The 23,948-nt window shown below is 32.4% G+C and overlaps 2 protein-coding genes across 10 annotated transcripts; one reads left to right on the top strand and one right to left on the bottom strand.

The window, feature by feature from the left end:
* Positions 1 to 1,331: 1,331 nt before the first annotated feature.
* On the top strand, positions 1,332 to 4,488 carry LOC145102224 (uncharacterized). Of its 6 annotated transcripts, none has more exons than XR_013706080.1 (5): positions 1,332 to 1,843; positions 2,877 to 2,944; positions 3,337 to 3,398; positions 3,933 to 4,031; positions 4,280 to 4,488. XR_013706080.1 is itself a non-coding variant. In XM_079039602.1 (5 exons), the coding sequence occupies exons 2-5, from the start codon at positions 2,927 to 2,929 to the stop codon at positions 4,468 to 4,470; spliced, it is 378 nt and encodes a 125-aa protein (XP_078895728.1). In that variant the 5' UTR covers positions 1,343 to 1,843; positions 2,880 to 2,926; the 3' UTR covers positions 4,471 to 4,488. The 6 variants fall into 6 exon arrangements, 3 of the variants coding, with proteins under 3 accessions (XP_078895728.1, XP_078895725.1, XP_078895726.1); XR_013706079.1 differs by having other exon boundaries at positions 2,877 to 3,052; positions 3,340 to 3,398; XR_013706078.1 differs by having other exon boundaries at positions 1,334 to 1,843; positions 2,877 to 3,052.
* ATSPO11-1 (Spo11/DNA topoisomerase VI, subunit A protein) lies at positions 2,215 to 23,463 on the bottom strand. 4 transcript variants are annotated; one of them, XR_013706077.1, is made up of 23 exons: positions 23,345 to 23,463; positions 23,120 to 23,219; positions 22,417 to 22,490; positions 22,232 to 22,333; positions 21,974 to 22,047; positions 21,844 to 21,860; positions 21,712 to 21,781; positions 21,562 to 21,598; positions 21,385 to 21,432; positions 21,227 to 21,285; positions 21,126 to 21,157; positions 20,944 to 21,049; positions 20,740 to 20,860; positions 20,608 to 20,671; positions 20,414 to 20,523; positions 20,213 to 20,290; positions 5,687 to 5,801; positions 4,952 to 5,579; positions 4,803 to 4,886; positions 4,501 to 4,704; positions 3,892 to 3,962; positions 3,316 to 3,353; positions 2,215 to 2,421 (listed from the first exon to the last, which is right to left on the bottom strand). XR_013706077.1 is itself a non-coding variant. In XM_079039598.1 (17 exons), the coding sequence occupies exons 1-16, from the start codon at positions 23,409 to 23,411 to the stop codon at positions 20,259 to 20,261; spliced, it is 1,113 nt and encodes a 370-aa protein (XP_078895724.1). In that variant the 5' UTR covers positions 23,412 to 23,463; the 3' UTR covers positions 12,129 to 12,272; positions 20,213 to 20,258. The 4 variants fall into 4 exon arrangements, 1 of the variants encoding a protein (XP_078895724.1); XR_013706076.1 differs by lacking the exons at positions 2,215 to 2,421; positions 3,316 to 3,353 and having other exon boundaries at positions 3,917 to 3,999; positions 4,952 to 5,262; positions 5,333 to 5,579; XR_013706075.1 differs by lacking the exons at positions 2,215 to 2,421; positions 3,316 to 3,353 and having other exon boundaries at positions 3,917 to 3,999.
* Between the last annotated feature and the right edge of the window lie 485 nt (positions 23,464 to 23,948).

Raw genomic sequence — 23,948 nt, 5'->3', positions numbered from 1 at the left:
ACTACTAGGTTAAAACCCGTGGGACTCACGGGTGCTAATTTTAAATAGAATTAAAAAATTAATTATGTAATAAAATAATATATCATTAATTTAGAAAACTTATGAATTGTATTGTGTTTTTATTAACTTTATAATTTATAGATATTTAATAAGTATGTAAGTCCAATTATTTGATAAAAGTCATGAGTTTGCATAATACAACATACATTTGAGTAAAGAGAAATAAATAGAAAAAATCATTGAAATTGAATTGCTATAAAACAAACAAAACATTTTAGTTATGTAATTAACATAAAAAAAATACAATACGTATTTATGGATAAATTAATTAATATGATGGATGAACTGTGGTTTACTAAAAGTAAGTTTATCCTAAATTGATATACTATTGATAAAATAAAATATAAACAAATTAAATTTATATTAAACACAATTAATATTTGTAAGATGTAAACCCAAGACAATAAATATAATTTTTTTATTAAAGTAGAAATCTGTTAATTATTTATAGAATTTGACGAGCACATGATATGATTTTTAACATGAAATAAATATTAATTTTAAAAAACATTGATACAAAGTAAAAAGTTCATAAATTTTTGTTAAAAATTCAATTTAAATGTAATAGTTATTTGTAAATTCGTAGTATTATGTTGCTTAGTACGTTTCAAGTAGGGGTGTTCGTTTGGATGGATCGGTTTGATTGGATCCAATCAAGTAAATCCAAATTGATTTCGGTTTTCAAAACATGGATCTGAATTGTCCAAACTAAATTCAAATCCGATCCGATCCGATCCAATTACAATTCGGTTGGATCGGTTTTTATAATTCGGTTTTTAAAAACCGAAACATTTTAAAACGACATATAATTATAATATTATCCAACTTTACATAAGAAGCAAAAACAAATAATTTATTTGTGATTTGAAATTTATAAACAACTAATAAGAAGATATATTATAGTTAAATATTTTATAGATACAAAACTTTTGAGAGAAAAACATATTAATGTTATTTTTATCGGGTAAAACGTTTTGAACATATTTGAAAAAATAAATTACAAAATTAATAAATAATTATAGATATATATATTTTAAATAGATAAATAATAAATGTTTATTCGGTTTTTTTGGACTATTCGGTTCTTATTTTATAAACCAAAACCAATCCGAAATCCAAAATAATAATTCGGTTTTGTTGAAAACCAATCCAAAAATCTAAATATCCGAACCAAATAGTCCAATCCAAATTGTCCAATTGGATAATTAGTTTTATCCGAACATGATCAGTCTTTCAAGAAATGGATCGCCTAAACCACATACCTAAATTCCACTAAATGGGTCGACCCTAAACCACATACCCTAATTATACAGATGAATCCTCCATTTACTCTATCCAACAATCCGACGTCCTGATCGATCCCTATTTGATCGAGTTTCATAACCGGATGATTATGAACGAATCATACCGACCGTCTCGAATCTTCGACGACGATCTTCCGATTTTGTCAGACACCGACGATTTTCAGAGTGCAGAAACTGTTAGTCTTCTGCGGTTATGTGATGGCCTCTCATCCATCTGGAAATGAGAAATTACGTTTAGTCGTTTGGGTTTTCGATTGATTGCAATAGCTGGCGTGCCACCACTCATATAATAGCTTAATCGGTGGAGTTGTTACCGCCACTGCCGCCAGACTGATATGATACTTTCAGATGCTAGACGACAGTTGATGTTAAGTTTCCGGCACCTGATTGAGTTCGTTAGAAAGATGACGGGGTATGGGCTCACGGATCCGGTGAACAGAAAAGAGTATATTGATTACTCGAGTACGATTGATATTGAGGTAAGCCTTTACACTATCAAATAGTTGGTGTTCAATGCAGTATACTAATTCTTATGAACTTGACACAAAAATAGCAACTCATATTCTCAATATTCATTGAATAAACGAAAATGAAAGAACCAGTAACACATTCAATTTATACACGTTACATGGACCATTTTTGTAATTAATATAGCTATTTTGAGAAAAATGTACTTATTTGCAATTATAGTTTAACGGGAACCATCTTTTTTTGAGTTTATACTTTACGGTGAGCATTTATAGGGACCATTTATGTGTTCAATAATCCTTCCTATTCATATATTATATGAATGTGTAGTTATTTGATGCCTTTTAGAAAAGCATATTGGAAGATAACTAAATATGATAGAATCCTAAAAAAGACAATAATGCCCTTTAGTTTAGTTTTACACTAAAACTTCAAATAATCACACCGAATTCTGCTATCCCTTGCCTACAAAAGTCATCATAATTCATACATACTTGAATAAACCTATCACAATTGACAATAATTATTAAAAAGACCAATTTGCCCTTTGACCTTTTTACAAATGCCTTCCTAACCCGAATGGATATTGCTGCAATTATCATGAAAAAATACCATAAAAACATGTAGAAATTTTATTGTATCCATGTTTTGATCCATCAAAAACCAGAAAAAGGAGAACAATACCCTTTTAAAAACTTACTACATTGATTATTAAAAAAATTACAACAATCATTTTCCATTTGACGCTATCTCATCTGTATAACTGGTACATGTATGGATGATATGTCATCATGGTAGAGACTATTGCTTTTGTTTTATTTTTAAATAACTAAACATATAATTATGAAATATAGTTTAAATAAGCAGATTCAAATTACATGAATTTGTTTATAGTTTAAAACAATGAAAAAAAGCATGAGATTATCAGAATTTCCATATTTGCCTGTGTTTATGTACGAAAGCTTAACTCAACTCAACTAACAATAATGGTTGAATTGGAAAAAAAAAATAGAATTATACCTTTGTTTATTGGATTTGCTGCAGTAGAAAACGAATGCCAAGGAAGAAAAGCAAAGACGGAAAAACTTGAAAGAATGCTTATTTGTGTAAAGGTGATGAGCCGATTGTATTTTTAATCTCAAATAATGCATGAATGATGATTACAATCGGTGAAGATACAATTGAAAAACTAAAGGGATCATGTTTTTACGATATTTAAGGTAATAAGTTGCGTGATTTTTATTAATGATAATTAGGGTGTCATATATTAAGGGGTAAATTGAAATTTTGTTCCTGATTTTCTGGGATTTTTTTTTCTAAACTATATATCTTATTCTTTGTTATCTGTCGTAAAAAACAAATAGATAATAACAAAAAAACGAAATAGAGATGATTGTTGTTAGCTGTAACTTGCAGTAAACACAAAACACAAGCAGAAAACGGTGAATGAAATAAAGAACAATGACAAATTCAAAAGGCTAACCTGATTTGCAATGTGTTGCAGAAGGCTGACTATATGAACTTCAGAAACGTGAAACAATGCACGACAGAGGGGAATAAAATCAGGTGAGAATGATGAACATTTTAAATAGTAATCTGAATTTAATTGAAATCATAGAATGATATTATCCCGTTAAATATGCCATCTTTAATGCATTTCATTTTATAAATTTGAATGCATGTAAAAGCTTTATCAGAATTTGAATTTATTTACATGTATTTTCGATCAGTACAATGTTATTTCAGAAAGAATAGCAAAGCAAACAGAAATATATTTATAAATAATAGATCAATTTTATATGAAGTGATGTGAAAGTACAGTGCTAGTAACAGAAAATAATTTTTGTACTTTCACATGGTCGATCTGTGAAATTAGACCGTAGAGCAAAAAATGTGAACTTGGTAGGCAAAATTCGATTATACAAGTAAAAAATTCTTGTATGTAGTTTAAACGGGAACTGTTCTTTATACATTCAATGTACAATTTTTTTTAATGAAAATGTTAGCAAAAACTATAAATTATAAACATATAAAAAACACGAATTATGAAAGTACCAACCTGCTGTTGTTTGATCTTTGTCTTTGGTGGAAGAGGTGAAGAAAACGAAAGCAGTAAGAGGAGGAAAACCACTGTGATATGCAAACAGAATGTCAGGGACAACGTATTCTGCAACAGCAAGGAGCCTTTACGTTCAACAGGTAAATAAATAATATATGAAGAATACGTGGATTGAAATCTATTTCCTGATTTTTTTAGATTTACTCTATTCTAAAAGGAATGGAATGATGAAAAAATGTTGATAATCTTAACAATAAAAAAACGAATTAAACGGGAGAAGATATGGTATTGCCGAATTCAATATGGAAAATATGTATATTGTGGATAAATAGTTTTTTTTTCGTTATGATTGAATTATATAAATTCTAAAATCATGGCTGATTTACAGGGATTACAAAAGGAAATGAAGGGCATTTTGGACAATTTAGTTTAGTAAAAGAAGCGGGAAAATTCGATTTTGGGGGGCTTGGAGATTGCCACGTGGCGAAATTGTACTTATTTATTAGATTAGGGGATTATCAAACTAATAATTACCAAAATTTGAAACTATTACTAAACCAACAATTACCAACATTTTAAACAATTACCAAAATTAAATAGTCTTGTCACCTGTGATTATGGTGGTGGCTGTGTTAGTGGTTGTTCCTGATCGTACATCGACACAACTGTAGAAAGTTTACGTCCGATGCCTCTGATATGGCCACATCGAACACCCAAAATTTTTTCAAAACAATTTTGTGTATCATTTGGTGTTAGACCGCTGGCTTCAGAAGAAGCTTGAGTTTGTTGACTGATCTCAAAGAGTAAAGCATTCTGTATTTTCAAAAAATAATAAATATAATAAAAATTAGATTACTAACTACCCATTGACGATATAAGCACTTATATAAAAATACCAATTAACAACTAACGTATTGTTGCTCGACTGCAGGACTACTAAACACCCATTGGCGATCAATGTTGGCCTTACGAAATGCTTCGATTCGAGCGATGTCCTATTTAACATTAAAAATTAGATTAATTATAATTTAAATAAATAGTTAAATATATCATAGCCTACTTCTTTGAAACATGCATTCCTATACGAGCACGATCCCCTTCTATTTACAACTTGTTGTTATGCACGGACTCCTTTGTTTGACGCCGAACGCTTTAGAAATTCAGGAGTTTGAAAATGCTCGATTGCTTGCACCCAATTTTCACGTGACATACCATCGGGTTGGGATATCTATAAGCCCCCCCGACATTCTCAAAATACGTATGCGGTTTATTTTTCCGGCCTCTATAAATTCTTTGCAAGGTCGCATCAATGCTCTGCAATAACTGAGCACGCTCGGAATCCAAGTTAACCTTATCTAAATCAAACTTATTCTACAAATACAAAAAAAGTTAATTAGTTAAATACCAATTAGAACTAAATTTAAAATATTGTCCAAGTTACATTTAAATGAACCACTGTGGCATTCCTTAAAGCGAGGGAAACATTGTCCCAACCAGATACGTTCAAAGGGATGTTCATCCATATATACTTCCCAATCTCACGGGTAAACCAATTACCATGGTTCCCGACAGGGGAATATGTCAGCTCCCTGTCGAAATCCAAATCTACAGGCTTTCCCTTGTTTGCCGTATTATCTTTGATAATTGAATGTTTTTTGCTAGGCCTCTTATTTTCTTAGGGAGCTCAGCTGAAAAATATAATTAAAAATATTAGTCACGATAGCTTATAATAAATGAATAAAAATATATCTAACAAATATATCATAATAAGACTTATCATCATGTTCGTACTGACCACGACCAAAGCCTCCGGGAGGTGGTGGATCCCCAGCTCCATCACCTCCATGTCCTAAGCCCATAACACCCACCATCACGTAGAGAGTATCGCCCAACTAAACCCCATGTATAGCCTGCAAAATTACAATATGAATAGAATTTACACATATTACATATACAAAAATAATAAAATTTCTATTATAACATTATAGTTTCCATTATTACATCCTACTTTTTTGTTCAATTTTTTCAATGCACTAATTCATTATACACATATAACCTTTATAAAAAAAATATCCTTTAAGTCGATAACAAAATGGTAAGAAATTAATAATTTCTAAAAATTAATTAATCTAAGGCTTAGTTTATCTAAAATAAATCAATATTATAAAAAAATATAAATATTTTCTTTTTTGTTATTAGTTTAATTTATTAAACTAATTTTATTTTATTTTAATATTAACATTAACTTGATTTAAAACTACTTTAAGTTGATTTTACAATTAATTTATTATTTTTTAATGTTTTTTTTAAATTAAGTCAAATGTATACATCCAATTTGCATATTCCAGTTTCGTCCAATTTCATACAATTAAGCCAAATATATACATCCAATTTGCATATTCCAATTTCATACAAATTTATACATCTAAATTTCATTTTAAGGCAATGTAATCTAAACATAAATTACAATCCAACAAATATTCATGCCAAATTTCATTTTTAAGCCAATGTAATCTAAACATAAATTACAAAACATACACAAAATGCATAATAAAATTCCCACAAATCTGAAAAAACACACAATCTAACAAAATGCATACAATCCAACAAAATGCACAACCACTTCATATCTCAAAATACAAACATCATCACTCAACAAAATTGAAAATTACTTACAATTTATCATCTAAATTAACACCAAAACAGAAAAATCATAAAAAAAGAGGAGGAATTCGACCTTGATTGGGGGGTAATTTCGGAATGTAGCTCAAGGTCGCTAGTTTTGGGGCTGTGGCGGTCTTGGGGGAAGGAGGGGCTAGCACCGGTCCCAAAAGGCACTTCCTAGTCCACCAATTTGGAAGAAATAAGCGAGATTGAAGAAAGAAAGGAGAGAAAAAACGAGAGAAGAAAGAAAGAAAAGTGCAGAAAAGAAATCGCAGGAAGGGTAAACTGGAATGGGATATCTGCACGCGCATTAGCGGCGACAGGCAATAGCGGCGACGGATGCGCAATAGCGGTGACACTAGGGCACTAGCGGCGACCAGTGGAGGGAAAAGTCAGCGCGTCTTTTCGCTTTCCTCTACAGCCGTTAGATTGAAAAGAAATCGGACAGATGGGGTTAGTTTGACGCGGATCGCTGTAACAAAGCATTAGCGGTGACACCAGACAATAGCGGCGACATGTAACGCGTCAATTACATGTCGCCGCTATTGTCTGGTGTCGCCGCTAGATCCTAGACTGCTTCTTTCAAGAAAACAACGTCCCTAGATGACATAGCTTCACTAAAAGTCTTTAGATCCTCCTCAATAACAAAACAATATCAATGTTGAGACATAGTCTCATACCTAGTTCCTTCAACTAAATAAAATTGAAAATCGGATCCCAAAGATTCGCTTTTCTACTTCTAGTGCTTTTCCTAGATCCAGGTACAGAATCTGTACCACCAGAAACATCTTTAGCTTGAGTTGTGTTCGTGTTGGAAGATTGTTGAATTGAAATGCTCAATATACTCAATGAAGATACAATGTATTCCTTTCTCACCCAAGGTTTTCGTTTTGGGTTCAGTAAACCTTGCAACTGGTCTACAACCCCAAACTTTGAGATAACTCAAATTTGGTATCTTTTATACCAAAGCTCATAAGGATATTCTTACTCCTTTTGTTTGGACTTCTATTCAATATATAACAGGTTGCCAACAAACCTCACACCAAAATCTGTCACTCAAACCAAAATAGGATAACATGGGACTAACCATTTCCTCTAAACTTCCTTTTTCCATTAGACTTCTTGGGATTTTTTGAACTTTCTCCTTCCACCATGAACTTTCTCACCCAAGGTTTTCCTTTTGGGTGTAGTGGGTCTTACAGTTGCTCTACAACCCTAAACTTTGAGATAACTCAAATTTGGTACGTTTTTATTCCAAAACTGATAAGGGGTATTCTTACTCCTTTTATTTGGAGTCTATTCAATATATAACAGACTGTCAACATAGCCTCACCCTAAAATCTTTCACTCAAACTAGAATAGCATAACATGGAATGAACCATTTCCTTTGAAGTCCTATTCTTTCTTTCAACCACATGATTTTGGTATGGTGTATATGGAGTTATGGTTTGGTGTATTATTCTAGTAGATTCAAATTTGGTACGTTTTTATTCCAAAACAGATAAGGGGTATTCTTACTCCTTTTGTTTGGAGTCTATTCAATATATAGCAGACTGTCAACATAACCTCACCCTAAAATCTGTCATTCAGACCAGAATAGCATAACATGGAATGAACCATTTCCTTTAAAGTCCTATTCTTCCTTTCAACCACACCATTTTGCAAAATGAAGTGCAAAGAAAAAAATGATAAATCTTCCAACAAAAAGTCCAAACCGGCGTGTTAGAACTGTAACAAATCTGGTCATTTGAAGAAGAATTGTCGTGTTCATAAAGTGACTAAAGATGTTGGTTCAAGTGGGTCTAAGTATCCAGAAAAGCAACAAGGTCAGAATTATAATTTAGTGTAAAATTTTAATTTGGTTCAAAATTATGTTTCTGTAATTTCTAAGGTGTTTTATGTGCATGATGATGCTTGGTGGGTAGGATGCAAACGAGCCAAACTACTCGGGATCGACTCATTAAAAGTTTGACTTGAAACCAATTTTAAGTGATCCCGAGCCTAGCTCGAGCTCGAGCCTTTGTAACTAGGCTCAAGAGCCTAAACGAGCCTTTATATAATATAATTTGTTATTATATTTATATATTAAAATAAAAACATATTTGGGGAATTGGGGATTTTAGGTATTAGTAAACAAATTTCTTAATGAGCTCGAGCCGAGCTTAAGCTTATTCAGACACATCAGACAAAAAACAAGCCGATCCTGAGCCGAGCTTGTATTATTCTTTACGAGCTCGAGCCGAGCTCAATACAAGAACGCTCGAATCAACCCAAGCTTGAGCCCGAGTCGAGCCTGACCAAGCTCAGGCTTGACTCAACTCGTTTGCACCCCTATTGGTGGGTTGATTCTGGTGCAACAAGTCATGTTTGCAAGGATCTTCGTTGGTTTAAAGAATGTTAACCAATTGAACATGGATATGTTGTGAAGATGGGCAATGTTGCAATTGAACCAACCAAAGGATTAAGATATGTACTAGGGATCCGAAAGAATTTCTTGTATGGAATTGTGTTAAATAAGTGTGGTTGTAAACAAGTGTTGGAAAGTGACAAGTACATCTTTTCAAGACATGGTACTTTTTTTTGGGTTTGGTTATGTATGTAATGATATGATTAGGCTTAATCTTAATTATCCTTCTTATGATAATTCAATTTGCATGACTTCATCTAATACTAGTAATAACTTAAATACATCAGATTTATGACATGCTAGACTTGGACATGTTCATCATAAAAGATGAAAATATATGTCTAAAATGAGTTTAATACCCGTGTTTTAAATGAATAATGAAAAATGTAAACCTTGCATGTTAACTAAGATCATTATACAACCTTTTAAGAATGTTAAGTAGGAAAGCTAAGTATTGGAAATCATACATAGTGATTTATGTGATTTTCATGGAACACTTTCTTTAGTATATAAAATGTATGTTATTACTTTTATTGATGATGCATTTAGATATTGTTATGTCTATTTGTTGCATTCAAAAGATGAAGCTCTTGATGTATTTAAAATTTATAAAAAAACAAATAGAGTTGCATAAAAATGATTTGATAAAAGGTTTGTGTATTGACAGAGGTGGTGAGTATTATGATTTGGTTTATTTTGAATCTACTGGAATAATACACCAAACCACAACTCCATATACACCATAGCAAAATGGTGTGGTTGAAAGGAAGAATAGGACTTTAAAGGAAATGGTTCATTCCATGTTATGCTATTCTGGTCTGAATGACAGATTTTAGGGTGAGGTTATGTTGACAGTCTGCTATATATTGAATAGACTCCAAACAAAAGGAGTAAGAATACCCCTTATCTGTTTTGGAATAAAAACGTACCAAATTTGAATCTACTAGAATAATACACCAAACCATAACTCCATATACACCATACCAAAATCATGTGGTTGAAAGAAAGAATAGGACTTTAAAGGAAATGGTTCATTCCATGTTATGCTATTCTAGTTTGAGTGAAAGATTTTAGGGTGAGGCTATGTTGACAGTCTGTTATATATTGAATAGACTCCAAACAAAAGGAGTAAGAATACCCCTTATCAGTTTTGGAATAAAAACGTACCAAATTTGAGTTATCTCAAAGTTTAGGGTTGTAGAGCAACTGTAAGACCCACTAGACCCAAAAGGAAAACCTTGGGTGAGAAAGTTCATGGTGGAAGGAGAAAGTTCAAAGAATCCCAAGAAGTCTAATGGAAAAAGGAAGTTTAAAGGAAAGAACGACAAGTCTTCCAACAAGAAGGTTATGTTGGTTTGTTAGAATTGTAACAAACCGGGTCACTTCAAGAAAGATTGTCATCTTCGCAAAGTGAACAAGGATGGTGTTGGACCAAGTAGATCCAAGGATCCAGAAAAGGTCAAATTTCTATTTGCATGTAGGATTCTAAATATGTTCAGAATTATATTTCTGTGATTTCAGAAGCATTTTATGTGCAGGATGATGATGTTGCATGGTGGGTTGATTCGGGAGCAACAAGCCATATATGTAAAGATCTTCGTTGGTTCATGCAATGCCAACCAATTAAATATGGATCTGTGGTGAAAATGGAAAATGTTGCAACTGAACCAATCAAGGATTTAGGATCTGTTTTACTTTACTTTACTTCTGGAAAGTGTTTGTGTCTGAACAATATTTTATAAGTACCAGGGATTCTAAAGAATCTTGTGTCTGAAATTATTTTAAATAATTATGGTTACAAATAAGTATTAGAAAGTGACAAGTGTATATTGTCTAGACATGGTTCTTTTATGGGATTTCGATATGTATGCAATGGAATGATTAGACTTAATATTAATTATCCTTTTGCATGGCTTCTACTAGTACTAGCAATAATATTAGTAAATATGAATTATGGCATGCTAGACTAGGACACATTCATTACAAGAGATTAAAAGACATGTCTAACATGAGTTTAACTCCCGCTTTTGATTTGCAAAATAATGAAAAATGTAAAACATGCATGTTAGCTAAAATTACAAGACAACCTTTCAAAGATGTTGTTAGGGAAAGGCAAGGTGTTGGAACTTATACATAGTGATTTATGTGATTTCCATGCAACACCTTCCCTTGGAAACAAAAAGTATGTTTTTTCTTTTATTGATGATGCATCTAGATATTGTTATGTCTATTTCCTACATTCTAAGGATGAAACACTTGAAAATTTAAAATTTTATTAACAAGTTGAGCTTCATAAAAATGAATTAATAAAAGTCTTGTGTATTGATAGTGGTGGTGAGTATTACGATCCAGTTTATTTTGAATCAACTGAAATAATACCTCAAACCATAGCTCCTTATATACCGCAACAAAATGGTGTAGCTTAAAGGAAGAATAGGACTTTGAAAGAAATGGTTAATTACATGTTGTCCTATTCTGGATTAAGTGAAGGGTCTTAGGGTGGGGCAATGTTAAATGCATGTTACATCTTGAACAGAACTCCAAATAAAGGAGTAAGAATATTCCTTATGAAATTCAATGTAAAAAGGTACCAAATTTGAGTTATCTTAAAGTTTAGGGCTATAGAGCAGTTGTAAGGCTCACTGAACACAAAAGGAAAACATTGGGTGAGAGAGGTGTAGATTGTATCTTTATTGGATATGCTGAGCATTCCAAAGCATATAAGATTATATGTTTTAGAATTTAATGACTCTGGTGGTGCAATTTATGTACCTGAACCTAGGAAAAGCACAAGAGCTAGAAAAGCTAAGTCTTTTGGATCCGACTTTCCACTTTATCTAGTTGAAGGAACAAGGAATGAGACTCTATGTCAACATCAATATTGTTTTAATATTGAGGAGGATCCAAACACTTTTAGTGAAGCTAGGGCTTCTAGGGATGTTCATCTCTGAAAAGAAGCAATTCAGGATGAGATTGATTCTATCATGCATAACAATACGTGGGTATTGTTATATTTACCTCCTGGTTGCAAGGCATTGGGAAGTAAGTGGATCCTCAAAAGGAAAATGAAGGTGGATGTGTCACAGCCCCAAACCAAGGATGGCGGAAACGTCCGGGGGTGGAGGACTTCATGTATAGTATCATAACAACAATTACAATAGTGATCAAAGTAAACACAACCAACATAAATATAATTGAAAAAGTTACACCATAGTATGAGTTTACATGTTTCCAAATAAATTACATTATGTTGACAAAAAAAATGAAATCTTTGACGCCTTACGTCCCATCCTCAAAAGCACTTAGTTACCTGTTTATGGATTTCCCGAGAATACAAGTAGTTTTGAAAGAGTGTCAACAATTAAGTTGGTGAGTTCATAAGCTTTTGAAGGTGATGCTAAAATCCTTTTCTTGTAAAAGTTATGTTTGTTCGAGAAAGATCCCATGTTTTCTTATGTAATGCATTGTAATCTTAAAAGTCAAGACCGAAGTGTACAAGTATTTTTCCATACTTAAAGAAATTTATGCAAGTTTAAATCGACATAAACTCGTTAAATTTAGAAGTAAAACCCGTAGATCTTATGTTTTGTTAACACCACATGTGAGTTATTATAACCATACTATGACTCAGACGGCCTCGTAATACGACATTCTTCAGGCGTCGCAAGTTAAATGACACTTGTCATCTCAGACCTGCCGGTCTAGCTATTGCATGCAGCTCAGGTGTGGATTTGTCATACCCAATATAGATCTATACACAACTATCACGTTCTCCCTACAAGAGACTCTGGTTACAATTTACAGGACTTTTGATTTCGTTACTTAGATGTAACGCGAAGCGAATGTCTCACAAATTTATTCATTAACAGATTTACGGGAACTGAAACCTTAGGTAAAGAGTTTGAAATGTAATGAAACATAAACTATACCTATTATAGTTTATTATAATCATTTATAATGTAAAAGCAACATAAAGTATATTTCCTTAGTTTATCAAATGTTTGTATACAACAGATGTAAACTTTGTTTATAACAACAAATTAATTACCATACTTATGAAGGTAAAAATCCATTTGTTTTCTGATGTATGTCAATACACCAAGACGAAATGACATGTAATGTAAAAACACACATAATGATACACACCTTGCTCAACAAGTTACAAGGTGCAAATGAAATTGATAGCATTTTTCTAGTGTTAACATTTCTATTACTGTTCTTAGAAAATTTATATAAAAATCATCAAAGGTCCAAATCAGAATCTGTAAATTCTGAAAGTTTGGAAAATGATTCTAGTTTGTTCATAAATTTTATTATGATTTTTAGTGACCTCCAACTTGTGTGAAAAGTCCATAATCACAGACTGGTCCGGATTTGTTCTTGAAATGATAGGCAGTTTTGTAAAAATCACCATAAATTGTAGAAAAATCGTATGGAGATGTGCAGGTAGTCATTTTAAAGGTATAAACCTGAACTATTTGCACCTAATACAGTTTTGAAAACTAAAATATTCAAGTTGACCAAAACAGTCTGTGAATGGTGTTAAACTTTTCTGATGAAAGCTGTTGGATGAGTTTAGTTGTGTTCTTGGTGTTTTAACATGTATTCCCCCCTTAAAACTTAAGAAAATCGTGAAAAGATAGGGGTATGAAATCACCTTGTGTGTTCTTAGTGAATGGATGTTGAAGAAAAGAAGTGTTCAACTCAAGAACACTTAGAAGATGCCTTAAAGGTTCGAAGATCTAACACAAATGTGATGGAATTTGTGTAAATATTCTATGATTTTGGGTAGAAGGAAGTGAAATAATCATAAGGAGGATAATATCACTTACCAAAAGTGGAAGAAAACTTGATGATCAACCCTTGAATCTCGAATTTGAGAGAGAGAGAGAGAGAGAAGTGAGAGAGAAAGGTGTTTGTTCTTTGGTGGAGAATGAGAGAAGAGTGAGGAGAGATAAGAGTTTTCTAGACCTTGACCAAGAGTATGGTTGGAATTATGGTAGGAAGAGGACAATGATTGACTAGGTATGGTGGAATAGTGACTATGGATGGTCAAGGAATGGGTATGGGAGGTTGCTTATGTTACACACTAAGGTAAAGTCAACACTCCACCTCAGATATTCACCCACTAGATTTTATTCTTAAATAAAGATTTCCATAAAAATATGTTTAAATTATGAATATTTAGGGTCGTATATGTTAAAATATGATTTTTGGAGAAAATCTCGCGTTAAAATCACGAAAAACGGGCTTAATATGTGAAAATGGTCAAAAACTGGGAAAAACAGGCGAAAATCTGAAGTTTGGGCCGGAGGTTCGGTTCCTGATGCTTAGAACCGAAAGTAGGTGGGAGCCGAGAGGAGGGTTCGGTCGCTGGAGAGGAATCGAGAGAAGGGGAAGAGGAATCGAAGGTGTGAAGAGGGAACCAAGAGTGCGAGGAGAAGGAACAGAAGGCGAGGCTCGGTCTCGGTGGCTATCTGCGAGGTTCGGTCTCGGCTGTTGCCTTTCGGTTCTATGAGAAGGCTTGGTTCAAAGGAAGGTTTCGGTTCTTGATTAAATTAAGATTCGGGATGCCCCGAGTGGTTATAAGAAGTTGAGAGACATGCTTGGAGAGATTTGGGAGAGATTTCACATACTTAGAGAGATTTGGGAGAGATTTCACATGCTTGGAGAGATTTGGGAGAGATTTCACATGCTTGGAGAGATTTGAGGTATAGAGAAATAAAGTGAGAGAGATTGGGAGAGGCTTCTTTTGTGACCTTTTTGTGTGTCCGGCTTCGCAACGCAAGGTCCGTAAACCCCGTTAAGCCATGTTTAAGGATCTTACACACTCCCGATGAATATGAAATAGTGTTTTATCGCTTGAGTAAATTACACGAATGGTCCTTATGGTTTGGGATAATTTGCACGCTTGGTCCCTAACTTACTTTTTAACTTGGAAGGTCCCTACTATTTGGTTTTGTTACGTGTTTGGTCCCTACTGTTTGTTTTTGTTACACGCTTGGTCCCTGTCTTACCTTAAAAAACTATTATTTAAATAGAGAAAAATGATGAAATAGTTTTTTTAGGTAAGACAGGGACCAAGCGCGTAACAAAAACAAATAGTAGGGACCTTCCGAGTTAAAAAAATAAGTTAGGGACCAAACGAGCAAATCACCCTATACCATAGGGACCATTCGTGTAATTTACTCTTATCGCTTTGGTTCATTACTTACCACAGTTTTAGGTTAAAGAAATCTAGATATACGAACTTTTCAATTGATGATTTCTCATTAGAATAGCGTGTTGTACAGAAATTTCATAACGTAAACCCTAATATACAAGGGTTAACTAAGTTGACCGGTTTGACTTGTTGACTTTGTTTGACTTTGACTTGACCAGAATTTGACGGTTGTCACAGGATGGCACAACTGATAAATATAAAGCTAGATTGGTTATCCAAGGCTTTAGGTAAAAGGAAGGCATTGACTTCCTTAATACTTATGCTCCTGTTGCTAGAATTTCCACAATTATATTATTGTTAGCTCTTGCAGCTGTACATAATCTTGTGATTCACCAAATGGATGTGAAAACTGCATTCTTGAATGGTGATTTGGATGAGGAAATTTATATGACACAATCTGAAGGGTTTGTGATGCCTAGTAATAAACATAAGGTGTGCAAGTTGAAAAAATCATTATATGGTTTGAAACAAGCACCAAAACAATGGCATCAAAAGTTTGGGGATGTGATATTGTCTAATGGTTTTGCATTAAACCAAGCTACCAAATGTGTATATAGCAAATTTGATTCTTCTGGTAAAGGAGTTATAATTTGTCTATATGTTGATGATATGTTAATTTTTGGTACTTATCAAGGTGAAGTTGATAATACCAAGAAATTTTAATCATTTAGTTTTGACATGAAAGACATAGGGGAGTCTGAAGTAATTCTTGGTATAAGAATTAGAAAAGGAAACAATGGTTTCAATTTCTCAATCTCATTACATTGAAAAGATATTGAAAAAGTTTAACTTTGAGAATTGTTCTCCTGTAAGCACTCCTATAGATCCTAATCTTAAACTTCTACCTAATAAAGGATCTCCAGTTTCTCAACTTTATTATTCTAGAGCAATTAGTTGTCTTGTATGTCAAGATTAGTACTAGGCATGATATAGCTTTTGTTGTGGGTAAACTTAGTAGATATACTAGTAATCCTACTGCACATCATTGGCAAGCAGTAAATAGAATATTCAAGTATTTGAAAGGAACCAAGGATTATGGTTTGACTTATAGGTGCACGAATAAAAGAACTACCTATATAAGCAAGAAGTTTAGCTGCTTCATGAAGTTAGGACTTGGCTTTGATATGCTTATTGAAGGATGGGACACAAGCTAGTAAAATATAGTGTCAAGTTAGAACTTATGAAAATGTAAATTGTTGTGTGTATTATCTTCATGTATTCACTATGGGTAGAAAGGGTTCAATCCTTAATGACACCCTGATATTCGAATATTTGGATTGTATAATAATGTGAAATTCAATCGTCACGACATTTTATTTATGCATCAATTAGTTGGTGTTATGTTTCATTTTGAGTTAACCAAGAGTACACTTAAAGGGGGGGGGGGGGGGGGGGGGGGTTGGTGATTTGTTATCATCAATATTATTTAAGTGTAATGGGATTACTTTGGTGTGGAGTACACACTTGTTTAAGTTTGATAAATATTATAATGTGATATTGAACGGGGTTATGTTACTATATAAAAATGCATTAGAAATCTATTTTTTTAGAATTAACTCATTTTGACTTTTATTCAAATACCCGTTTTATGACCGTTTTTAGTAGTCTGTGATAGTTTGAAACTGTCATATGACAGTTTTCAGACAAAGATTTTAAAGTCAATTTTAGTCTCATTTTCTGGTATATGTGAAAACATCATCAAAACACTCTATGTTCTTGTCTCTCTGAGTCTTATCCGATTAAAGAATATTGTGATTACCATCTAAATACTTTAATATGAAAGTGTTTAACACGATTCTCAGAATTTCCAAGCCTTTCTATACCCCAAATTTCTAACAGAAGATGTGTTACTAAATAGTACATTATTCACTATACTGGTCATTACCGGCTAGTTACTAAGTAGTATCAAAGGAACAAGTAGCAATTTCTTTGTTTTCGGTCACAAATTTCAAAGTTCAGTATAAATTCCAACTTTTCAGGTGCATCTAGCCATCTACTAAAGTAGTTTATGACTCTATTTCTAACTAGCCGACTACCACCTTCCCATTGTGAAATTATGAAATGTTTAGGAATTAAGTGGTCATTGATCTAGACTAGCAAGTAGCAATGTCTGGTGATCTTTGTTTTTATGGACATATTTGTGACTTTACGCATTAAGTGGTACCTAAATCATGTTAAACGTTAAGGGGTCTTTGTGTTTGATAAACATGTTTGTGTTTCTTCTATTTTTAGTTTAGGACTAGCAAATAGAAATGTAGCAATGTCTACTGAAGAACCTGTAATTGATCTAGATATGGATAAAACAAAATAAAGATTTAGATGAAGAACCATGGCACCAACACGTGAAGTTAACATCAAATAGGAAAATAAGTTTACAAATAAAAAACATCAATTGTTTGGAGGCATTTTACATGTGTAGAAGGCATGTAGTAAAAGATGAAAAATACTAAAGTATTGGCTTGTACCAGTAGACAAGTGCATACTAGACCTTTAAGTGTGGCAGGGCTTCATGATAGATCGTAGCTCAAGATTGTTTATTGATTATGAATAAGGAGTGAAAAAAGTAAAAGATATGCCTAAATATCAAACAATTTGTCTTCTTATTGACACTTGGTCATTGGTTCAAAATTAAAATAATATGTGCCTTACTTTTTGTGACATTGGATCAACGATGACTGGGTTTAACCAAAAAAATATATAACTTTTCGACCGATAAAGAATCATAAGGGTGACACCATTGAGATCCTTGTATAAGAGTGCATAAGACAATGGGGTATTGATAATGTGTTTACTGTCAAGGTGGATGATCCGTCCTCTAAGGATGGAGCTATCTGATTTTTAAAAGGACATTAAAATGACCAAATGATGTATTGAATTGTAAAAGTCAGCGCCAATGTTGGTGTGCAAATATCATCAATCTCATGGTTAGAAATGGTTTGGAAGAACATTTTTATTATATTACTTAAGTTTGAGGCACGATAACATATGTGAGATCATCACCGGGTAGACATAAAAAATGTGAAAACTATTTTGCTTGGGTAGCTATTACATGTAAACAAAATCTCTCTTGATGTTGATACTAGATGGCATTCAACATATTTAATTTTGTGGAAAAGCATTTAATAGGTATATTGTATATTGATTTTTTCTTTAACTAAGAAAACTAATACCTTGTGTATGTTTTATTTTCTCAATAGAATAGACTCCAATTATGGAACTTATTTTGAAATGAAGTAGATGCACAAGAAAAGGAAATGAAATGATATAGTAATCGGTGCTTCGAGTGAAGTTGATTGGAAGACTGCCAAGTACGATTAACTTTTTAGATTTATAGTTTGTATTAATCATTTGAATACTTTCATGTTGTTATTTATATTTAAAAGTACTTGAATTTTTTTCCGATGTTACAACCAAGACATGATGGTACAAGTATGTAACATCGAATAAATTATATTTCCGAGCCCATGATTGCCCTCGAGTCTAGATGAACAAAAAAAATGGGAAATTCGATGAAGGTTAAATATGATAGATATTGGGACGACAAAGATAACATGGATTTTGTATTTGTATGTTGTGGTTGTCTTAAATTAACATTTGACATCACTTTTTACATTGAAATAATTTTGGTAAAAGTTCCAAAAAAAAAGATACTAGAAAAGATGGAGAAGATTCTTCAAGAATTCGTTAACCACTACAAAAATAAAAATAAATAAATAAATAAAAGGAAAACAAAATTACAAATGGGGATGGTGTTTCCAATAAAAAAACGAGTAGTTTTGATGACACAACTATTGGTGACTTGGAGCTTAAATTTCACAAATATGATTATGAATATCAAGAGACTAAAATTGAAGTGAATATTTATTTAGCGGGCGGAAAAAAAAAATTCTATTTTTTGGGGTGGTGGAAAGCAAATTCAGTTGAATCTCTTATATTGTCTAAACTAGCTAGGCTTGCCTTGACAATGTCGATTTGTACAGTTACATCGGAATCGACATTTAGTACCGACGATTGGGTCATTCATGGAAGCCTTAATTTATATAGAAGATTAGATACGGTCGTCACCTATGGTTCTTAAGCTAATTGGTACTATACCGGATTAACAAATAGAGGAATTGAATGAGAAGTTGGTGGCTACCTTCATATTTCAAACACATACTAATATTATCATATATTTTTTTTTATGTAGATACACTTTTAAAGTGCAAAAAATTTTCCAAGGATGCACAAGATATGGATTCACTTGCTAGCACATCACATATTATATTTTGGTGTATATTTCTCTTGTGTTATTTTGGTTTTTCTTTAACTTTTGTTTGGGCTCTTTGCCTTACTTTTTACGGTTTTTCTTTCTATTTACAATGTTTAAGTGGATAATGATTTATTGTTTCTTTTTCATGGTGATAACAAGATGTTTATGATTTCTTTATGAAATGTGAACTATGATGGTTACTTTTTGTTGTGGTTGCATGAATTTTAATATACCACATATATGACTTGGTAGGAATTTATCAACTTATGGCCTATTAGGCTTTAAAAATGATTATATATAGTATGAACTTGGTGCACATGTATTTCAATATTTTTGTTAGCAAATTGTGAAAAAAAAAAAAAACAACAACAACAATTAAATTAGTCCATATAACCTAAAATAGTGGGTTAGGCTTACACACCGGGTTATTAGTGTTTGTGGGCTGGAAATCGAAGAAATGGACTATTAACTTAATGATTTTTAATGGTTTGCGGGCGGTTTGGTTTGATCCTATGCACAGTTGCACACCCCCTAATTCAAGCCTACCACTAAGACAAAATCAAATAATAAAATAAGGAAATAAGCTAATAGTACTATTTTATATATATAATTTAATAATTTATTATTTTAAATGGCATTGATGCGGGTTGGTTTTTGAGGGTCAATTTCCACCCAAGGAGCATGGGTTTTTGTTTTGGTTCTGGTTTTTTTAATCAATTTCCTTCATATCATTATTAAAACCCCTAATATAATGCAATTCAAAATAAAAACTTACCAGGGATCGAAATAACCTAAAAGACTTCAATCATCTTCATCTGTATTCATAGTTGAAATGGACTTTCAGATAATAACCCTTCAAAACCAAAACAATATTCAGTTAAATCCATCATCTTCATATTATACACACATTAACCACATGGTTTTACGATGTCTGCACATGGCACAACTTCACCATTAAAGTGGAAGAAAATTTTACCTTGAATCTTGGATGGTAAATACTCTTTTGATAAAAAGCTAAGTGAGTGCACAGATAATGCTTCAATCTCAAACTTTACTCCATTTTTCAGCAGCAACTCTAGTTCCAACCTAATTACCACAAGCAAAAGATATATAAATTTTTAAACGCTTATTATTTGCAAAGCCATACAGACAAAAAAAAACATCATCAACCTCCACTTTGGCACTAGTCTTTGCAAATAACATCGATTCAAAATTGCCTCTGTTTTCACCTTATCTGATAACAAACAAACAAACAGTTTTCAAATTCAAAAAGAAAAAAAAATGTAAGAGTAATGATCACACCTTGGGGTGTCATAGGGAGGAGACATTGTTGTGGAAAATTATATTTCTCTACATCTGATGGAAATACTCCAAGCCACTTAATCTCAGGAAGCCTTAGTATCTTTGCATCATATGCCATTTGCTTCATGAGAGAAAACTTATAATTATTATTATTATTATTATTATTGACATGAAAATTAAATATGATTGTTACAATGCCATTACCATTGAGCCAAAGCGATATGTGGTTAAGATGTCAAAGCCATATGGATCACAATCAACCAAACAATAAGCTGGCAATTGCAGCTGTTGGATTAGTAGCCTCAAGAACCTGATTCAGAAATACATTAATTGCTATTACAATTTATGGATAAAAGGGAAAACCTACAAATAACTGAATCTTTTACCTTCTTGTTGGAATATCAGGATAACCTCTTCCCTGTAGAAATACAGTTAGTTAATGGCTCTGATTCCTCTGGAGATTTTCAATGGATGACAACACACTTACAGTGATGACAATGCAACGATTACTCTTGCAAAAACAATCATTTGCTAATCTTTGGAATACTGTATAGTGGAAAGTGTAAAAAAAAAAACATGTATCAAAATTTCAAATAGCAAAAAAGTCTTCTTGCTTTTTGCTAAAGAAAGAATTAGACCTCTCACCTGATTCCTTCTCCACAACTAGTATATAGTCTGCAACACTCATTATATCTATGCACAATAAGAACCAAAGCCAAAGGATATATCAGTTATCATTGTTGAATGTTGATAGATATATAGATAGATAGATAGATGATGGGGTTATGTGATTGAATAAAAAAATAAAAAATAAAAACACACCTTTTACTTCTTCTACATGTACTGGAATAGAGTGTGCCTACCAGATATAAACCAATCAACTTCTGTCTCAAAAAAATATGTGTGTGTATATATATATATATATATATATATATATATATATATATATATATATAACATTTTCTTTCTTACATGATCAGGGTGGTTTAGGCAATTGATTATCCTATCAGCTTCTGAGAATCTCAACCAACCCATCACCAATCTGAAAACTTTTTCACTCAAATTTTGAAACAAAAATGATTTTAATGATGTTAAACTACTCACCCTTTTGAAACAGAGACCTACAGAGGAAGGGGTAGAAAGGGGAATTAGACTAATTGTGAATTGTGATGATGCAAATTCATAGATATACTTTTACAGAAATGGAAAAAGGTGAAAAGACAAAAATACATACAACATTTAGGTTGTGGCGACTGCACTGAAGAAGGATGCAGATGTCATTAATAGCTCGATCTACAACTGATTGTTCTGGTATTGTATGGTATGATATATTAAGGGATTAAATTAATCTTGAAATTTAAAGTGTCAAAGAAGAAACACGTATGCAATTGAAAAATACTTTGCGTATAAACACATTTTATCTATAGATTAAGATGGCATGATACACTTTAGTATACATTATACAATCAGTGCTATAAAGATTCAACTTCACCTTGAAACACAGAAGGATGCATGTAATAAATGTCTCTCTTTGACCCATGTCTATTCTCTTGCAAAAGTTGTTGAACAATAAGTAGCACTCGCAATAAAATATCTGTGAAAAGAACAATTTTAGAAATTTGTTGAAATTAAAGCAATTTGAATGCAAAATTTGTTACATTGGCCAAGTGTACGCACCCAACCTACGTGCATGGCACTCTCTTTGTAGTGTGAGGATTTCCACTCCCTTAATTGAGTCATGGCTGCAATAGCTGCAAACATAAGAGATCATTGCTTCAATATGTATTATGAACTTTTTCTTTCATCTCTTTCTTGTTAATTGTGCATTTGTTCCATTTTTTCAGACACATAACATAACACCAAAACATCAGTTGAACAACTGTAAATGGACAAGAAAGCTTATAGCTCATGATCCTTTTCACCAGAAAACTTGACAGTTTCTGGATCCCAAAAGTAACAATAGAGTTCCATTAATGCGCCTCAAAGTACCACAAGAACTATAAAGTAATACAATCAGTTGCTCTCTACAGATGAATAAGTTACCAGTTTCCTAAAACATATTTCTGTTTGTAAAAGACAAGTCACAGAGTAAAAGAGACCATAGAATTGTGTCTAGAGATTCACATAGTAAAGGAAAAGCCATGTTATGTTGAAGTATATTTCTATAAACCATTTGAATCTCCCGCTCTTTTAGGAATCCCTACGAAAATTAGGACAAAGAATGGGATTCACATCCATCATCAGAATTTGAAAAAATTTAGACTGGTTCTCAATGTCTGGGTTTCGGAAATATAACACAAAGCAGTTCGTGATTTACTGAGTGACTGTGTAGTCCTAACTCGTGAGAATTTTTGAAATTGGGAGAACGAACGTTACTAACCAGTTTCCTGAAGTATCAGTGCAGTAATTACGGAAACGATGAATGTAAATCACCGGAGAACGACCAAGAGAAAGATCTTCAACAATAGAACGAGTAAAATCTGCATATGCACGTCGGTGTTCGTCCGGCGTATACAAATTGCAAGGAATAGTATCAAAATCATCGTGGAGAATGGTTGTAGATCGTTAAATATAAGAAAATTTATCAAACTTGAATGCATCTTACCTCTTATCTTCTGCAATAAATGGTTGGATCCTGAACTCGAACGTTTTCCCTCTATTTTGTTTTCCATTATGTGCGAGAATTACGAACCTGGTATCTAGGAGTATTTCTATCGGTACTTCCTTAAAATCCGGGCGTTTAAATTTGGAATGTAAAAGATGGTAACTTCTTTCTATACCAAAAACTAAGCGATTCGTCCGGCGCGAATATAATATTTAATTTAAATAATAAAATTTTATAAATTATGATTTATGTTGTGTAAATCGTACAGCAAACATAGTATGAAAAAATAAATACTACTATAACTTTTAATGATTTTATAGTGTTTTAAATTGTGCAATTATATATAAAACATATGTTGATTTGTATATAAAACAAATAATAAATAATATAAAAAATACTATAACTTTTAACAACATAAAAACGTTATACATTTAGTATAACATTTACATCAAAGAAAACTTATTAAACATTTTTAAATCATTTAAAATAAATATTTAGAACTCAACATACATTTGATATATATAAACATTGTTATAAAAAAATCGCAGTGAAATACGACATAACTCATTTTTTCAACTTTTTTTATATTTGAATCACAAATATT

The sequence above is a fragment of the Lactuca serriola genome, chromosome 4 (assembly GCF_051521515.1).
Source record: "Lactuca serriola cultivar US96UC23 chromosome 4, Lser_US96UC23_V15, whole genome shotgun sequence".
NCBI lineage: Eukaryota > Viridiplantae > Streptophyta > Magnoliopsida > Asterales > Asteraceae > Lactuca > Lactuca serriola.
The sequence above is the reverse complement of the archived record's forward strand: the minus strand, read 5'-3'. Positions and strand labels throughout refer to the sequence as shown.